Source organism: Pogona vitticeps, chromosome 4, assembly GCF_051106095.1.
Source record: "Pogona vitticeps strain Pit_001003342236 chromosome 4, PviZW2.1, whole genome shotgun sequence".
In the NCBI taxonomy this organism is placed as follows: domain Eukaryota; kingdom Metazoa; phylum Chordata; class Lepidosauria; order Squamata; family Agamidae; genus Pogona; species Pogona vitticeps.
The window spans coordinates 122,417,628-122,432,507 of NC_135786.1; the positions used below are offsets into that span (position 1 = coordinate 122,417,628).

General features: G+C 45.6%; 1 protein-coding gene across 4 annotated transcripts in view; it reads left to right on the top strand.

The window, feature by feature from the left end:
- The window catches only part of RC3H1 (ring finger and CCCH-type domains 1), a 107,793-nt gene that overhangs the window by 79,714 nt on the left and 13,199 nt on the right, over positions 1-14,880 (top strand). For all 4 annotated transcript variants that reach the window (XM_020798568.3, XM_020798569.3, XM_072998233.2 and 1 more), the window contains exons 15-17: positions 3,863-4,076; positions 12,780-12,870; positions 12,993-13,122. In XM_020798568.3, the coding sequence (XP_020654227.3) occupies positions 3,863-4,076; positions 12,780-12,870; positions 12,993-13,122 (435 nt within the window). The remainder of the gene's footprint in view (positions 1-3,862; positions 4,077-12,779; positions 12,871-12,992; positions 13,123-14,880) is intronic.

Genomic DNA, 14,880 nt, shown 5'->3' on the forward strand with positions numbered 1-14,880 from the left:
CAACGACACCATGGAGGACTTCCATAAGAAGCGCAAGACTGTGCGCTCTTATTCTACTCAGCCATCTACCTCCTATCAACGATCCTTTTACCGCTGGGGACAGTTTCACCCCAACCAGTACCAGAGTCAAAGGTTCCAGCCTTACAGGCAGTACCGCCCCCATCAAACTGACAGGTCCCTACCTGCTCCTCAACCTCTGACAGCATCGTACCAGCCTCACAATCTTCCTCGTCAACGTCAATCCTTTCGTAAAGGACAGCGAAAGGGTAAGCAATATTGACAACCACTTTTGCCTTCCCTTTCTGACATTTTTCATCGTCCATTGAACTGTACCAAACTGGCCCCATTTTTCCACCTCTGGCAAGCCATCACATCAGACAAATGGGATCTATCTATAATAGCATCTGGCTATCTTATAGAGTTCTCCAACTTGTCTCCTTTGGGGTTCATTCGGTACACCCCTACTCCTCTGCTCTGCACAGTGAGGTTATCAGACTTCTCCAGAAACACGCCATTTTACCGGTCCCTATTCCAGACTCCCTCAACGGGTTTTACTCAAAATATTTTACAGTTCCTAAGAAAGATGGAGGCCTCCGCCCCATCCTTGACCTCACTCATCTCAACCGTTTCATATCTCCCCGTAAATTCCGCATGCTCACACTGGACTCTATTATCCCTTTACTTTCACAGGGAGACTGGTTCATAATTATCGACCTGCAGGATGCCTATTTCCATATCTCCTTTCACCCAGACCACCAAAAATTCCTCAGATTTCATTTCAACGGCACCGCCTTCCAATTCTGTGCCCTCCCATTCGGGCTCTGTACCACCCCCCGGACTTTCACCAAGTGCATGGCACCGGTAGCCACCTTCCTCCGCCTGCAGGGAATAAACATTTATCCCTACATCGATGACTGGTTGATAGTGGCAACATTGTACCACAACGCCATAAAGGCGCGAGACACAACTCTCCATACCCTTCAAAGTTTCAGTCTCAAGATCAACCTCGAGAAATCGCACCTGATCCCAAAACAAACAGCAAAGTTCAGCGGCGTGGAGGTAGATTCCCTCCGTGCAAGAGCGTTTCTGCCTCCAGAAAGGATCAGAAAAATTCAAAAAGCTGTCCGCCTTTTCCAAACCCATCACTCTGTTTCGGTGCATCACGCCCAACACCTCCTAGGTCTCATGGCATTGACGACGGCTGTCGTCCAACACACCAGGCTCAAAATGAGGTATCTGCAGGCATGGTTTCTCTCCCTGTTCAATCCAGTGACAGACCCCCCCCCCCATCTTCTCTACTGCCGGTAACACCAGAGCTAGCCTCCCAGCTCGACTGGTGGACTTGCCCACACAACCTTCTCATCGGCAGACCTTTCTCCCCCCTGCGACCTTCAGTACAGGTCACAACCGGCACCAGCCCCACAGGCTGGGTGCCCACTGCCTTCAGCACATAGTCCACGGACTCTGGTCAAAACAAGAACTGCCACTTCATATAAACCATCTAGAACTGTTGGCAGTCGTCAAAACATTCCATGCTTTTCTTCCTCTGATCCAAGGGCAGGTAGTACAGTTGGCAACAGACAACACCACTGCACTCTTCTATGTCAACAAGCAAGGAGGCCCCCACTCCCCTTCTCTACTCTAGCTGTCGACCTCTGGGAGTGGTGCTACTCCAACCATGTTTTCCCTATTGCCGTCCACATTTCCACCGACGACAGCACCCTGGCCGACCGGCTCAGTCAGCTACCAACGAGAACAGATGAATGGACTTTGAACGATGTCATATTTCAGTGGCTGTGCCGGCGATGGACCTCTTTGACCTCTTTGCACCCGATGCCAGCAAGAAGTGTGCCCGGTTCTGCTCCAGAGCAGGAAGAGACAGCACCTCTCTGGGAGACGCATTCCTGATGGATTGGTCTCACAATCTCCTCTATGTATTTCCTCCTCTACCTCTCATCCAGAGCGTAATTGCCCGTCTCCGGCAAGACGGGGCCAACGCGATCCTGATAGCCCCGTACTGGCCCCGCCAGCCATGGTTCACTCACCTGGTCTCGATGTCATCGGACATGCTCCACCTCCCTCTCTGCCCAGATCTCCTCTCGCTCGACCACAGCCTCGTCTTTCACCCCGACATCGCCTCTCTCAATCCTGCAGCCTGGAGGATACTCCTGATGTGATGCAGATTCTCCTTCGAGCTTGCAAACCTTCCACTACTCTCCTATATGAAAACAAATGGAAGTCCTTCCTGAAATATACTCAGTGACTTGCCTGCTATACCTGTCTCTTTGAAGACCCTACTCACTTACCTTCTTCATCTCTTCATTTTTGGTCTTTCCCAGTCCAGGCTGAAAGTCTACCTATCAGCCATTATGGCCCATCAACCGGATGACTCCCCCTCCTCCAAGTTGTTTTCTCACCCAACTGTCAAGAAATTCCTCAAGGGGCTCAACAACATCTGCCCCCGTCAACAACGTATCACCCCCCAGTGGTCACTGCAGCTGGTTCTTAATGCCTTGATGCAGCCTCCATTCGAGCCCATGGCATCCATCAACCTCAAATTCCTGACCCTTAAATCGGCCTTCCTAGTTGCAATTACGTCAGCCAAACGAGCTAGCGAGCTCGCAGCTCTCCAAGCTGACCCTCCCTTTATCCAGTTTCACCACAATAAAGTGATTCTTTATTTTGATGTTTCCTTTCTCCCGAAGGTGGTCTCCGACTTCCACCTCAAACAACCCATTATATTACCGTGCTTCTTCAAATCTTCTTCCTCGTCCCTGGAACATATGCTCCATAACCTTGATGTCAGACGTGCCCTGGCCTTCTATGTCGAAAGGACAAAAGCTTTCAGAAAGTCCAATAAACTTTTTCTTTGCTTTCACGGCCCAAACAAAGGGGCCCCAGCTTCCTCTCAATCCATAGCACGCTGGATTGTACAGACTATTTCCCTTGCTTACAACTTGTCGGGAAAATCCCCTCCAGAACATTTGATAGCTCATTCAACCAGGGCACTGTCCACCTCTACTGCCTTTCAGCGCAGCACATTTGTCATGCTGCTACATGGTCCACGCCGTCCACGTTTGTCAAACACTACCTACTGGACGTCAGAGCATGCCAAGATGCTGCATTTGGCAGAGCTGTCCTGTCATCCTTCTTACTGTGACGACCCACCAACCAATAAGTGCAGCTTGCTAGTCACCCATATGTGTGCATTCACAGAGGCCATGAAAAGGAAAAAGAGATTACTTATCTGTAACCATAGTTCTTTGAGTGGTCCTCTGTGAATTCACACAACCCGCCCATCCTTCCACTCTACCTGTCATGGGTTAATTATTAATTAATTAATTCTTTACTTCATACTCGGCGGATAAAATTCAGGAACTGGGGAAGATGGTGGGTGGGAGGAGCATATACCTTGTGGAGGATCACACCATAAAATTGTTACTTTTAGCTCTAGAATCTTCTGAGAGAGTCAGCGCAGCTGCAGACAATACCCATATTTGTGAATTCACAGAGGACCACTCAAAGAACTATGGTTACAGGTAAGTAACCTCTTTATTTCAGCTGTCATGCAGTGGGACCAGCATTGGGGAATCAATTTATTCCGGCTGTGTTCCATTCCTCATTGTTCTCCTTTTCACGTAATACCTCCGGGTCTGATACTAAATGAGAGGAAGGGCTCCAAGTTCAGGAAGACTGGTTTGGCTATTTGAAGTGAGATTGTTACACAAGTGTCTTGTTTGAAATACATCTCAACACCAACTCCATGTCTTGTGAAATGGGAATTTCATTCATACTGTGAGGAGTGTCTCCTAAGATGGAAGGGCTTGTTTATGATTCCCATGCTTTTTACATGTGTTCCCAGAACATAGATAGCAAAGGTATGCGAGACCAGCGTTTGGATTTGCAGAGGAGAGCAGCAGAAACTAGTGATGATGATCTTATTCCATTTGGAGATCGGCCAACTATATCAAGATTTGGTGCCATCTCACGTACATCAAAAGCAATGTACCAGAACCCTGGTGCCATGCAAGCCATGACAGTTCAAGGGACTTCTACAAAAGCCGTCAATGTTTCAGGTACAAAGCTTAAGCCTTGAGAGTCCTGGAGGTGTTTTTAATAGTAGTTTTCAGAATACATGCTGCTAAAAGAAAAGAAGAGTGGTTTAAAAAAAATACGTTATCCACTAATGACAAATAGGAATTTGTGATCTAATCTTGTGACTTCCTCTGCAAAATCACCCCCCCACAGCAAATTCTGCTTCTTCATCCAGACCCGCACATGTACACCTTAACCATGTCTTGGTTCCAGTCCTGACCCAGCTATCCATTTCATTAAGTGCTATTGGCCCACTCCTTGGGGAAAATGAAGCTAGGAGAGTCATAGGCCACCCTAAATTGATTGGAGGAATGAGCAGGATAAAAATGTGAATAAAACTGTGAATATAAGGGAAAACTTGTCAAATGCAGGTTTATACTCTCTTTAATTTTAAATATAGAGTTCTTATTTTGCCTCAAGGAAAGGTATGTTTTCAATTCAGCCTGTCTCTCCCTTTTTACCTAAATGTTGACGTAATCATTCAGAAAAATATTTTGAGTCCTTATCTTAATATAGTGGTGCCTCGCTTAATGGGCGCTCCATTTAGCGATGAAACCACATAGCGATTAACGTTTTGCGATCGCAAAAGTGATTGCATTGCGATGTTTCCTATGGGGTTTTATCGCTTTGCGATGATCGGTTCCCTTTTTCACTTACCGATCATCGCAAAGCGATGATTTTTAAACAGCTGATCGGCGGTTCCAAAATGGCCGCCAGGTTAAAAAATGGCTGCCCGCTGTATTTTCGCGCTGATTCCTCACTTAAGATGCACCAAAAATGGCTGTCGTATGGAGGATCTTCGCTTTAAGGTCAGTTTTTTGCCCATAGGAACGCATTAAACAGGTTTTAATGCGTTTCTATGGGCTTTTTAAAATTGCATAGCAACGAAATCGCTTAGCAGCGATTTTTGCTGCACAGATTGTCGCTATGTGAGGCTCCACTGTATTCTCAGTCAACAATAACTCCTTGTTTGTGTTTATCTTGAAGAGGAAGTCTCTTAGTCTGTGTTTGTCTTCTAGGGAAGAGCAGGATTGAATTGGGCTTTCAATCCATCCTTTTGATGGAGTTCAGTTAGGAGATTTTCTGATTCTCATTTCCACTTGCTTATCTGTTAGACAAAGAAAGAGATGTTGAATGCAGGTGGGCATCCTTTTGCTCCTTGCACACCTTAGTCCTTTTCTAATAATAGGAGATTTCGGCTATTTAGATACACTGGTGCCCTGCATGACGACGACCCCGCAGAACAACGAAATCGCATGACGATGACTTTTGTTTCCTATGGGGGATTTTCATTTGACGACGATTACATCCTTGTTTCGCGAACCGTTTGTTTGCTAAACGACGATTTTTCCAGCTCCGCAAAATGGTTGCCTTGTCTTTTCTGGACCCATGTTTCGCAGGGCAGCCATTTTAACAGCTGATTGGCGCCCGGAAAATGGACGACGAGGTAATTTCCCCATTGGAACGCATTAAATGGGTTTCAATGCATTCCAATGGGGAATTGTTTTTGGCATGACGACGATTTCGCTTAACAGCGATTTTCCTGGAATGGATTATCGTCATCATGCGGGGCACCACTGTCCTTGTTGGAAGATCTACTCTGATGGAACAAATTCTTAATTTGACTTGCTGACAACTTGGTTTACATAAAACATTTGCTAGAAGACATAAGAGGGCAGCTACTTAGGCAGGTCCATCCATCTTTCAAAGACATTATTTCTAAAAATGTATTTTAAAAAGCACCTTTGATACAAAGCAAACGGTTCCAGGTGATACTGTATCTCAAAAAACAAAGTTTAGATAATAGATCAAACTTTCTCCCTCCCTCAAAACATGGGTAACTTCCAACCTAAGCAAGTTGTCAAATGTACTACCGTGTTTCCCTGAAAATAAGACAGGGTCTTATATTAATTTTTGCTCCAAAAAACACATTAGGGTCACTGCTGAGTGAGCCGAAGCTCCGGCTCCAGTCACTCAGCACGGCAGTAAGCAAAACTCTGTCATTTACATTTATAATAATATGTGTGTCTGTATAAATATATAAAACCAAACCAAAAGATTCCCAAACCAACACAGAGAGAGAGATACACCCAACCCAGATTCCTCCGTATATTTTTTCTGGCGGCAGCTCTCACTTCCTCATAGAAGGGGTCAGGAAAATTGCTCGCCAGCAAACGGAACTGCCCTTCTGTCTCTATAGACTAGTGGAAGGTGCTCTCTAGATCTTGCGGTGTTGGGGAAAAGTGGGTGCTGGTAGAGGGGTGGACGGCGAGGGAGAAAGACAGAAAGACCAAGGTTGGCGGTCGGTCTCCCGAGGCATTTCCTTTTGTGCAAAAGAGGATGGGTTCAAGGCCCGCTGGCGGGAAATGGAAGCTGGAGCAACCCTTTTGGGTTTTTCTGCTGCTGCTGCACAGTAAACCGCCAGTGACCTCTTCCTTTTCCTGAGGGAAGATGCAAACGACAGTAAGTGAAGCCCTTTGCAACCATTTGCGCCACGAAACCGGATGATTTCTGCACGCCCCCCATATCAACCAGCCATTCACCCAGGCAGCTTTCCCCTTATTCCTGACACCCACCTCCCATTGAGTGCAATTAGTGCAGTATAATTAATTGCCGCCCATTGCAGTTTACTGAGATAGGAGCGTGGGAAATAACCCGGTTTTTCTCCTCACCGATCCAGGCTAGTTCCATGCGGTAGCATCTAGCCCCCTTTAAAAAAAGGTGGAATCCTCTGCTTTACCCCAGTTCAGAAAGTGGATGGAAGAGCTCCCTCTATTAAGTATTTGCTTATTACCATATTTTTCGCTCCATAAGACGCACCTCTCCATAAGACGCACCAAATTTTTAGGAGAAGAAAACAGGGGAAAAAATCTGTTTTCTTCTCCTAAAAATTGGTGAGCCTTATGGAGAGGTCCGTCTTATGGAACGCAACCTAGGACCCTTTGGAGGCTCACCTAGCCCCCCCCTGAACGCCAGAGGGGGCAAAATCACCACCTTCTGGGGCTATTTTGAGGCTTGGAAAGCTTCAGAAGAGCCCCCAGAAGGTGGCAATTTTGCCCCCTCTAGCCCGGTGGGGGGGCAGGGTGAGCCTCCAAAGGGTCCTAGAGTGTGTTCCAGGACCCTTTAGAGACTCACCCTGCCCCCCCAGGGGTCAGAGGGGGCAAAATCGCCACCTTCTGGGGAAGCTTCAAAAGAGCCCTAGAAGGTGGCAATTTCGCCCACGCTGGCCCCATGGGGGGGGTAGCATGGCAAGGGTCCTAGGGAGCTTTCCAGACCCTTGCCACACTACCCCCACCCCCCCCACGGGGCGAGCGCGGGCGAAATAGCGACCTTCCAGGACCTTTTGAGAGGTTTTCAAGCCTCTCAAAAGCTCCTGGGAGCTGGCGATTTCGCCTGCACTGGCCCTGTGGGGGGGTGGGGGAGCATGGCAAGGGTCCGAGGGGGCCTTCCAGACCCTTGCCACACTACCCCCACCCCCCCACGGGGCGAGCGCAGGCGAAATAACGACCTTCCAGGACCTTTTGAGAGGTTTTCAAGCCTCTCAAAAGGTCCTGGGAGCTGGCGATTTCGCCTGCACTGGCCCCGTGGGGGGTGGGGGTAGCATGGAAAGGATCCGAGGGGGCCTTCCAGACCCTTGCCACGCTACCCCCATACCCCCCCACGGGGCGAGCGCGGGCGAAATAGCAACCTTCCAGGACCTTTTGAGTGGTTTTCAAGCCTCTCAAAAGGTCCTGGGAGCTGGCGATTTCGCCCGCGCTGGCCCCGTGGGGGGTGGGGGAGCATCGCAAGGGTCCTGGAAGGCTCCCTCGGACCCTTGCGACGCTCCCCCCCCCACGGGGCCAGTGGGGGCGAAGTCACCTCCTTCGCTCCATAAAACGCACAGACTTTCTACCCCCCTTTTGGAGGGGAAAAAAGTGTGTCTTATGGAGGAAAAATACGATAAATGTGTATACCACCCCGTTAGTGCAGTGCACTGTTCTGGGCAGTTTGCAACGGTAAAAACAATCAAATTTAATTAAGTCCCTAACATAAAATACTCTATAGCATTTAGGTTTGCGTAACACCCTTTTTCAAGGAGGAAAAAGCAATCATCTCCTGGCTTTGGTTCTATGTTGTTGGCAGGAAGTGGGTGGGAGAGCAGTTGTAGCCCATCAGATATTTTTGGACATCGAACTCCCATCACCTCCCGCTATTGGTTGTGCCAGCTAGCTTCTGTTGGCAGCTGCGAATCGCAAACATGTTGTTGCTCGCCTCTGCTAGAGGCCAACATGAGAGAGGCAACAATTTCTGCGGTCTATAGAAGTCTAGGTCAGACCTGGGCAAAGTGCGGCCCGCGGACCACATACGGACCGCGAGCTGCTCCTGTCCGGCCCACCCGTCGCCGCTGAGTGAGCCGGAGCTCCAGCTCCAGTCACCCAGCACGGCAGTAAGCAAAACTCATGAGATCCGACTGGCTGGGATCTCATGAGTTTTGACTGTTACTTTTGAGTCGCAGGCTGTGGAGTCTGCGGCTCAATAGGCCGAAAGTGATCCTTGCGCAGGCGACGTGATGATGCATCACGTCACCTGCGCGGAATAGAAGGCAGTCAGAGAAGAAGGCCGTGGGGGAACAGGTGAGTTAGCTCAGTGTCTGGGGTTTTTTCTCCGTCCAATCCCCGTGGCGAACAAATTGCAATGCTTACATGGTTAACTCCCTAAAAAGTTTAGGGTGTTAACTATGTCAGCCTTGTAGTTCGTTCACTGCAGGGCCTCACCCAATGGGGACCTATTACTGCCCACAAATTGGGGGCCTATTACTACCCACCTAATGGGGGCCTATTTTTAAGTAAAGTTGGTTCGGCCCCCAAACACGGTTCAGATTTTTCATGTGGCCACATATAGAAATTAATTGCCCACCCCTGCCTTAAAAGGACCCACAGTGGCTTATATCCTTTAAAGGCAATATTTAAAAGCTAAAAACAGTAAGTATACAAATATTTAAAAAGAATTGAACACTTATATAAAAAATGGTAAATAAAATCAGTACCAGAAAAAAACATTTAAAAGCAACAGAGCACAACAATCCATTTTAAAAACTTCACCAGCCACCAATCACTAAAGAAAAGCCTGCATGCTGACGAATAGCAAAAATGGGGCCAACCTAGCTTCCCATGGGAAACGTTCCGGAGTCTGGGAGCAGCGGCAGAGAAGGCCCTCTCCCGTGTCCCCACCAAGTGCACCTGTGAGGGTAGTGGGACCAAGAGAAAGGCCTCCCCTGATGATCTTAACACCTGGGCAGGCTCATTGAGGGAGATGCACTCTTTTTAGATCACTTGGACCCAAACCGTTTAAGGCTCTATAGGTTTTAACTAGCAATTTGAATTCTGCCCAGAGATGGATTGGCAGCCAGTGAAGCTGCTGTAACAGAGGGGTTATGTGATTCTTATAATTTTTCTTTTAGCAATCTGGCTGCCATGCTTTTGACCCCTGGAGTTTCCGCACAGTTTGGAGAGGAAATCCTATGTAGAGCATGCTACAGTAATCCAGCTGAGATGTAACCAAGACATTTGCCACCATGGTCATATCAGACATCTCCAGGAACAGGCACAGCCTGGCACACTAGTTTTAATTATGCAAAGGCACTCCTGGCCACTCCTGAGACCTGGGCATCCAGGCTCAGAGATGAATCCAGGAGCACTCCCAAGCTGTCCACTTGCATTTTCAGAGGGAGTACAATGCCATCCAGCTGCATCCCTATTCTTTGATCTGCCTTTCGACTGACCAGGAGTACCTCTGTTTTGTCTGCATCGAGTTTCAGTTTATTAACTCTCATCCAAACCATTACTGATACCTGACACTGATCTAGAGTCAAAATAGCTTCCTCGGATTTAGGTGGCAAGGAGAGTTAGACTTGGGTGTCGTTGGCATACTGGTGACACCTGTAATGATATGTGTTTTTGAAGCTATAGTGTGTTTCTTAGAATGGGTTATGTAGTCATATAATTGTCTTAATGGCATCCATTTTGAATCAATGTCTGTGTCTGTGAAAGAAATTTCAAGATGCTGTTTTCGACTCCCTAGCTCTCAGTCCTTATCTGGTTGCTAGGATGGCCGAAGAGCAGAACTTCTTGTAGTCATAGCAATTCTACCACTAACATAATAACACCTGCAAAGTCTCATGTGAAACTAGGGCGGGACAAGGCACTTTTTGCGTGTTCCTGATTGGTAATCCTGAAGAAGAAGGAGAAGGGGGGTAATGGAGTCGTAAGTTGTAAAATGGAGACTTCCTGAGACAGAGAGGAGCCCTTTTTTGTAAAATGGATTCTTTTTCCTGAAATGGAGCCTTTTCCTTATAATGGATTAGAAGCCTTTTTCCTAACATGGACCTGATGGACTATAATGGACTTTACAGTTCCTGATGGACTATGGAATTCCTGGATACGTAAGAATGTAGTTTTCCTTAAGAGAAGGAGGGCTATGCCATCCTTTACTATAGCTTAGTATTCATTTCTTTGTTTTATTTTTTTTAGCTGGAGTTTGTGGAGTATTCTAATGTCTTGGTTGGAAATGTTACTAAATGCCTTACTTTGCAATAAACTGAATTCTATCTAGAACTATAATTTCTTAATAAAAACAGTAATGTTTAAGATCTCATGTTTTGAACAGAATAGCCTGAATAATTATTTTGCTACCTAATAATTGGCCACGTATTTGCTGCCATAGAGCCCATAATTTACCTGAGTTCTAGCTTATGGTTTATGTTGTGTTTCTTTCTTTTCTTAACAAAGGGGGTAGACTTGAGGAAGGGGATTCAGTGCAGTTGCCTGGCTGAGTTTGGGCTCATCTTAGCCACCTAGGGACGGACTAATCTCCGGAATCTCTCTATTCCCGGCTTGTCTGATCTCCCCGGAGACAGATGAAGCTTACAACACCAAACCCCGAAGCTCCAGACAACTTTTTCCAGCAGTTTCATGTAGATGTTAAATAACACAGGAGACAAAAACACAACCCTGAGAGACCCTGCGGGTCGGTGGCCAGAGCGTCATACAGGAATCCCCCAGCACCACCTTCTGAGCTCTCTCCTCCAAGAAGAACTGGAGCCATCTTTGGGGTGTGTGGGCCACGGGGTGGACTTTGTGGTGGGGATGATGATGGATGTGATAATAGAAAATTGTGTCTGCATAGGTCTGGTAATTATTTTTCTTTCTCATGCACTGCTGCCTGCTTTTAGAGTAGATTCTCGGTGCCTTGCCTCTCTGTATTTTTGTTTGTTTTTTAGTAATTTTGAAGAGTTCTGTAGGGTTACGGTGCACTAGTTTCAGGAAACACAAATAGGGAGGCCCAATACAAAGTAACTACAGATGGGAGTATTCATAGTTGTATACGAATATCCCCACACAGATGGAAATAACAAGGGGCTGTCCACTCACGATTTCGCTGCTGCCACCGGCTCCGCGGAGGCTTCCTATCATGCCGTTGTCCGCAATGGATTAGCCACTCTGCGACCTGGCACAGAGGCTTTTCATCCCACCTCCTGCCAGGAGTGGGTAATCAGTTGCGGACAACGGTGCAATAGGAAGCCTCCATGGAGCCAGCGGCAGCGGCAAAATTGTGAATGGGCAGTCCGGCCCCTTGGGACCAGACCCTCGTTATTTCCACCTGTGCAGGGATATTCGTATTCATATACAAATACCCCCATCTCTAAAAATAACCCCAAAGAGGCTTTCCTTTTTGTGTTAAATGAAAGGACTGACACACTAATTACATGAAAACAAATTAAATGAAAGAGGCATCTTTAGAAAAATCAAGATGAAAAATATGCATCTTTTTGCCATCCACACATCCTGCACCCTTTGACCTCAGAATTGTTTCCCTCAGTTCCATTTAGGCTTGAAAACATTCCTTATTCGGCTACCATGGCAAGTTTCTTCTAAGCCTGACTGCTGTAGAAATTGCAATAAGGACGGATGCCTCTTGGTCCCTTCCCCATGCCTTAAAATCCTTTAAGGTTTTGCTGTTCAGATACTTCCATGTATTAAATAGGGATTCTTACACTGTGGCAGACTTTTAATCTACGTCTACTCTGCAGTGGATTTGAGTTGAATGACTCTTACTACACCTAATCCAGTATTTGGAGAGGGGTTTTAAATTCCTTTTTAAAACTGGTTTTGGTTTTTTCCTTTGATAGTCAATAACGTGTAGTGAAGAATAGTGATAATACACAAAGTCTGGAGGTTCATACCAATCCTAATCATACTGAACGTTTCAAAAAATATGAACAGCTTGAGGAAGATGTTTTAAGTCCTTAGCTATGCTTCAGACAATAATATGGAAACTGATTCAACAGGTTCTATGTGTTTCTTGAACTGTATCCCATACAGTATGTCACATGGCAAACAGTTTTTAAATGTGTATCCATGGGTGCCTTAGTGTCTGGGCAAAAGCATCTGTTTTATGATCATTGTCATAGGAGCAAGGTTCCCTCTAAGCTGTGGGCACAGGAGCGACTCCTCTCCGCACTGCTTTCTTCCTCCTCCTTGCAGCAGTCAGATTCAGCCCCTTTGTTTCCAGCCACAGACAGAACCCCCCCCCCCGGGCAGAGTCACACACCATACACAGGGGCGAAGTAGCGCATGCCGGATAATTGGAGGATACACTGAATAGAAGTAGCTTCAATTTAATTTACATTTTTAATTGTCTTGTAGATTACAGTCCTTATGGAACACACAGTACATGGGGAGGCTCGCCATATTCACCCCATCAAAATTTACCTTCTCAGGGACGCCTTAGTGACAGGTATGAACATTTCAACCTGTTATTCTTTGCTGTATTATACACATTTCATTGAAAAAACATCCTAAGATGTTAGAACTGAAACATCTTGCTTCTTTTAATGAACAATTCTCTTGTCTCCAAAGAGAGAGATTGGCTATGACAGATGTGGCTGGCCATGGGAAACCTCTACCATCATCTGAAAGAGAACAGCAACTTCGACTTGAACTGCAGCAGTTAAATCATCAGATTAGCCAGCAGACACGTGGAATGGAGGTGGGTACTCCTTTCTCTTCTTCTTTTTTAAATACGAAAAGGGCAGGAGGAACTGGATCATAGAAAGAGAGAGAACTGAGTATACATCATTTTCTATGTTGTTTTCGGATTGGTCTATAGCATTTCAGAGTAAAGTGTTCATCCTTTATTTTTTAGCTATTTCAGATTTGTTAAAAGTTAAGTAATTAGAGAAGAACTCTTGGCACCAATCAATACAGCAGACTCACCAGAAGTCTTCAAACTCTTGTTTTGCCTACATATCTTGGGCACATGAGTTCTCCTTCCCTCCCTCACCCCCACATTTTTGGGGAAAAAAACCCTATTTTTTCTCTGATTTCCAAAAAAGGCAATATGGTGAGCTTTCTTTGCTGTTTATTATTTTATTTTATGTTCTTTGACTTTTCCTTGCAAAATATAAACCAAATAATGGTTGTGTATAAATTGTTGAAAAACCATCTGGAAATTTTAATGGTGGAATTTATTTTGGAGGAAGAAGCAGCTAGACAGTACCGATTGCAAAATACATTTATCGCAGTAAAGCAATACCATCAGGTTTTCCGCAGTGACAGTCACAGAAAGTCTTTATTCTTAGAACACTCAGCTTGCCTGAAGCAAAGGGAGTTGGATGGTGTTTATGTATTGTTTCTCTGAGCAGAAATGATAGATTCAAGAGGAAACTTAGATCTCAGTTATATAAATGTTGACATTCTTATAGTCCAGCTCAGCAACAAGAAATGCATCATGCTTAATTCTTGCATGCCTGTCTTTGCTGATGCTATAATAGAGGAGTGTTGGATGGTCTGAAAATACCCACCCTGTGGTTACTCTCCATTATTATAATTATGATTAATTGGACATCTAACATGCTGAATGATGTATATGTTTAAAACTGAAAATAGAACTGTCTGTATATCTGTGAAGATTCTCAGTCATCCAGGTGAGGTTATCTGAGTCATGGCAACTGGACTTCTTTCTTACTAGGTTGAAATGTTTCACTACTCATTCAGGTAGCTTCTTCAGTCTGAGGAGAGTTGGTAGGAGACCCCTGATATATCCTCCACATTGGTTTCAGGGTGAAGTGAAAACAACGTGGAGGATATATCAGGGGCCTCCTATCAACTCTCCTCAGACTGAAGAAGCTACTTGGATGAGTAGCGAAACGTTTCAACCTAATAAGAAAGAAGTCCAGTTGCCACGACTCAACTTTCATAACTGTAGTTGATTTCCATTTTTGTAGCTGATATAATGTATTTCCAAATTACTGTTTCTGGACAGTGAAGATTAAAATGTGAAGATTAAATTTGAACAAATTCTCATTTAAATAAAATTGGATACTTCGTTTTAATGTCCTGGATACTATTATATTTAAGTGTTCTTTGCTTGGCCAAGTGTGCATAAGTGCTGTGCTGCACATTATGCAACAATATTTACATTAGGACCAGTGGTTTTCAAACTTTGGTCTGATGCAAAACTGCAGTGAATGTTTGCAAATTATGAGGTATATTCTAAGATTTAGTCATTATATGTTAAGTACGCTGTTCTGCATGTTCTGAAGATAGCAGTCCTAAAGATAAACATTGCAAGGGACAATCCGTTTCCAAGCCATAGAGCCAGCATTTGTCCGAAGACAGTTTCCATGGTCACGTGGCCAGCGCGACTAGACACAGAACGCTGTTACCTTCCCACCATGGTTGTACCTATTTATCTACTCGCATTTTTATATGCTTTCGAACTGCTAGGTTGGCAGTACCGCGCCCT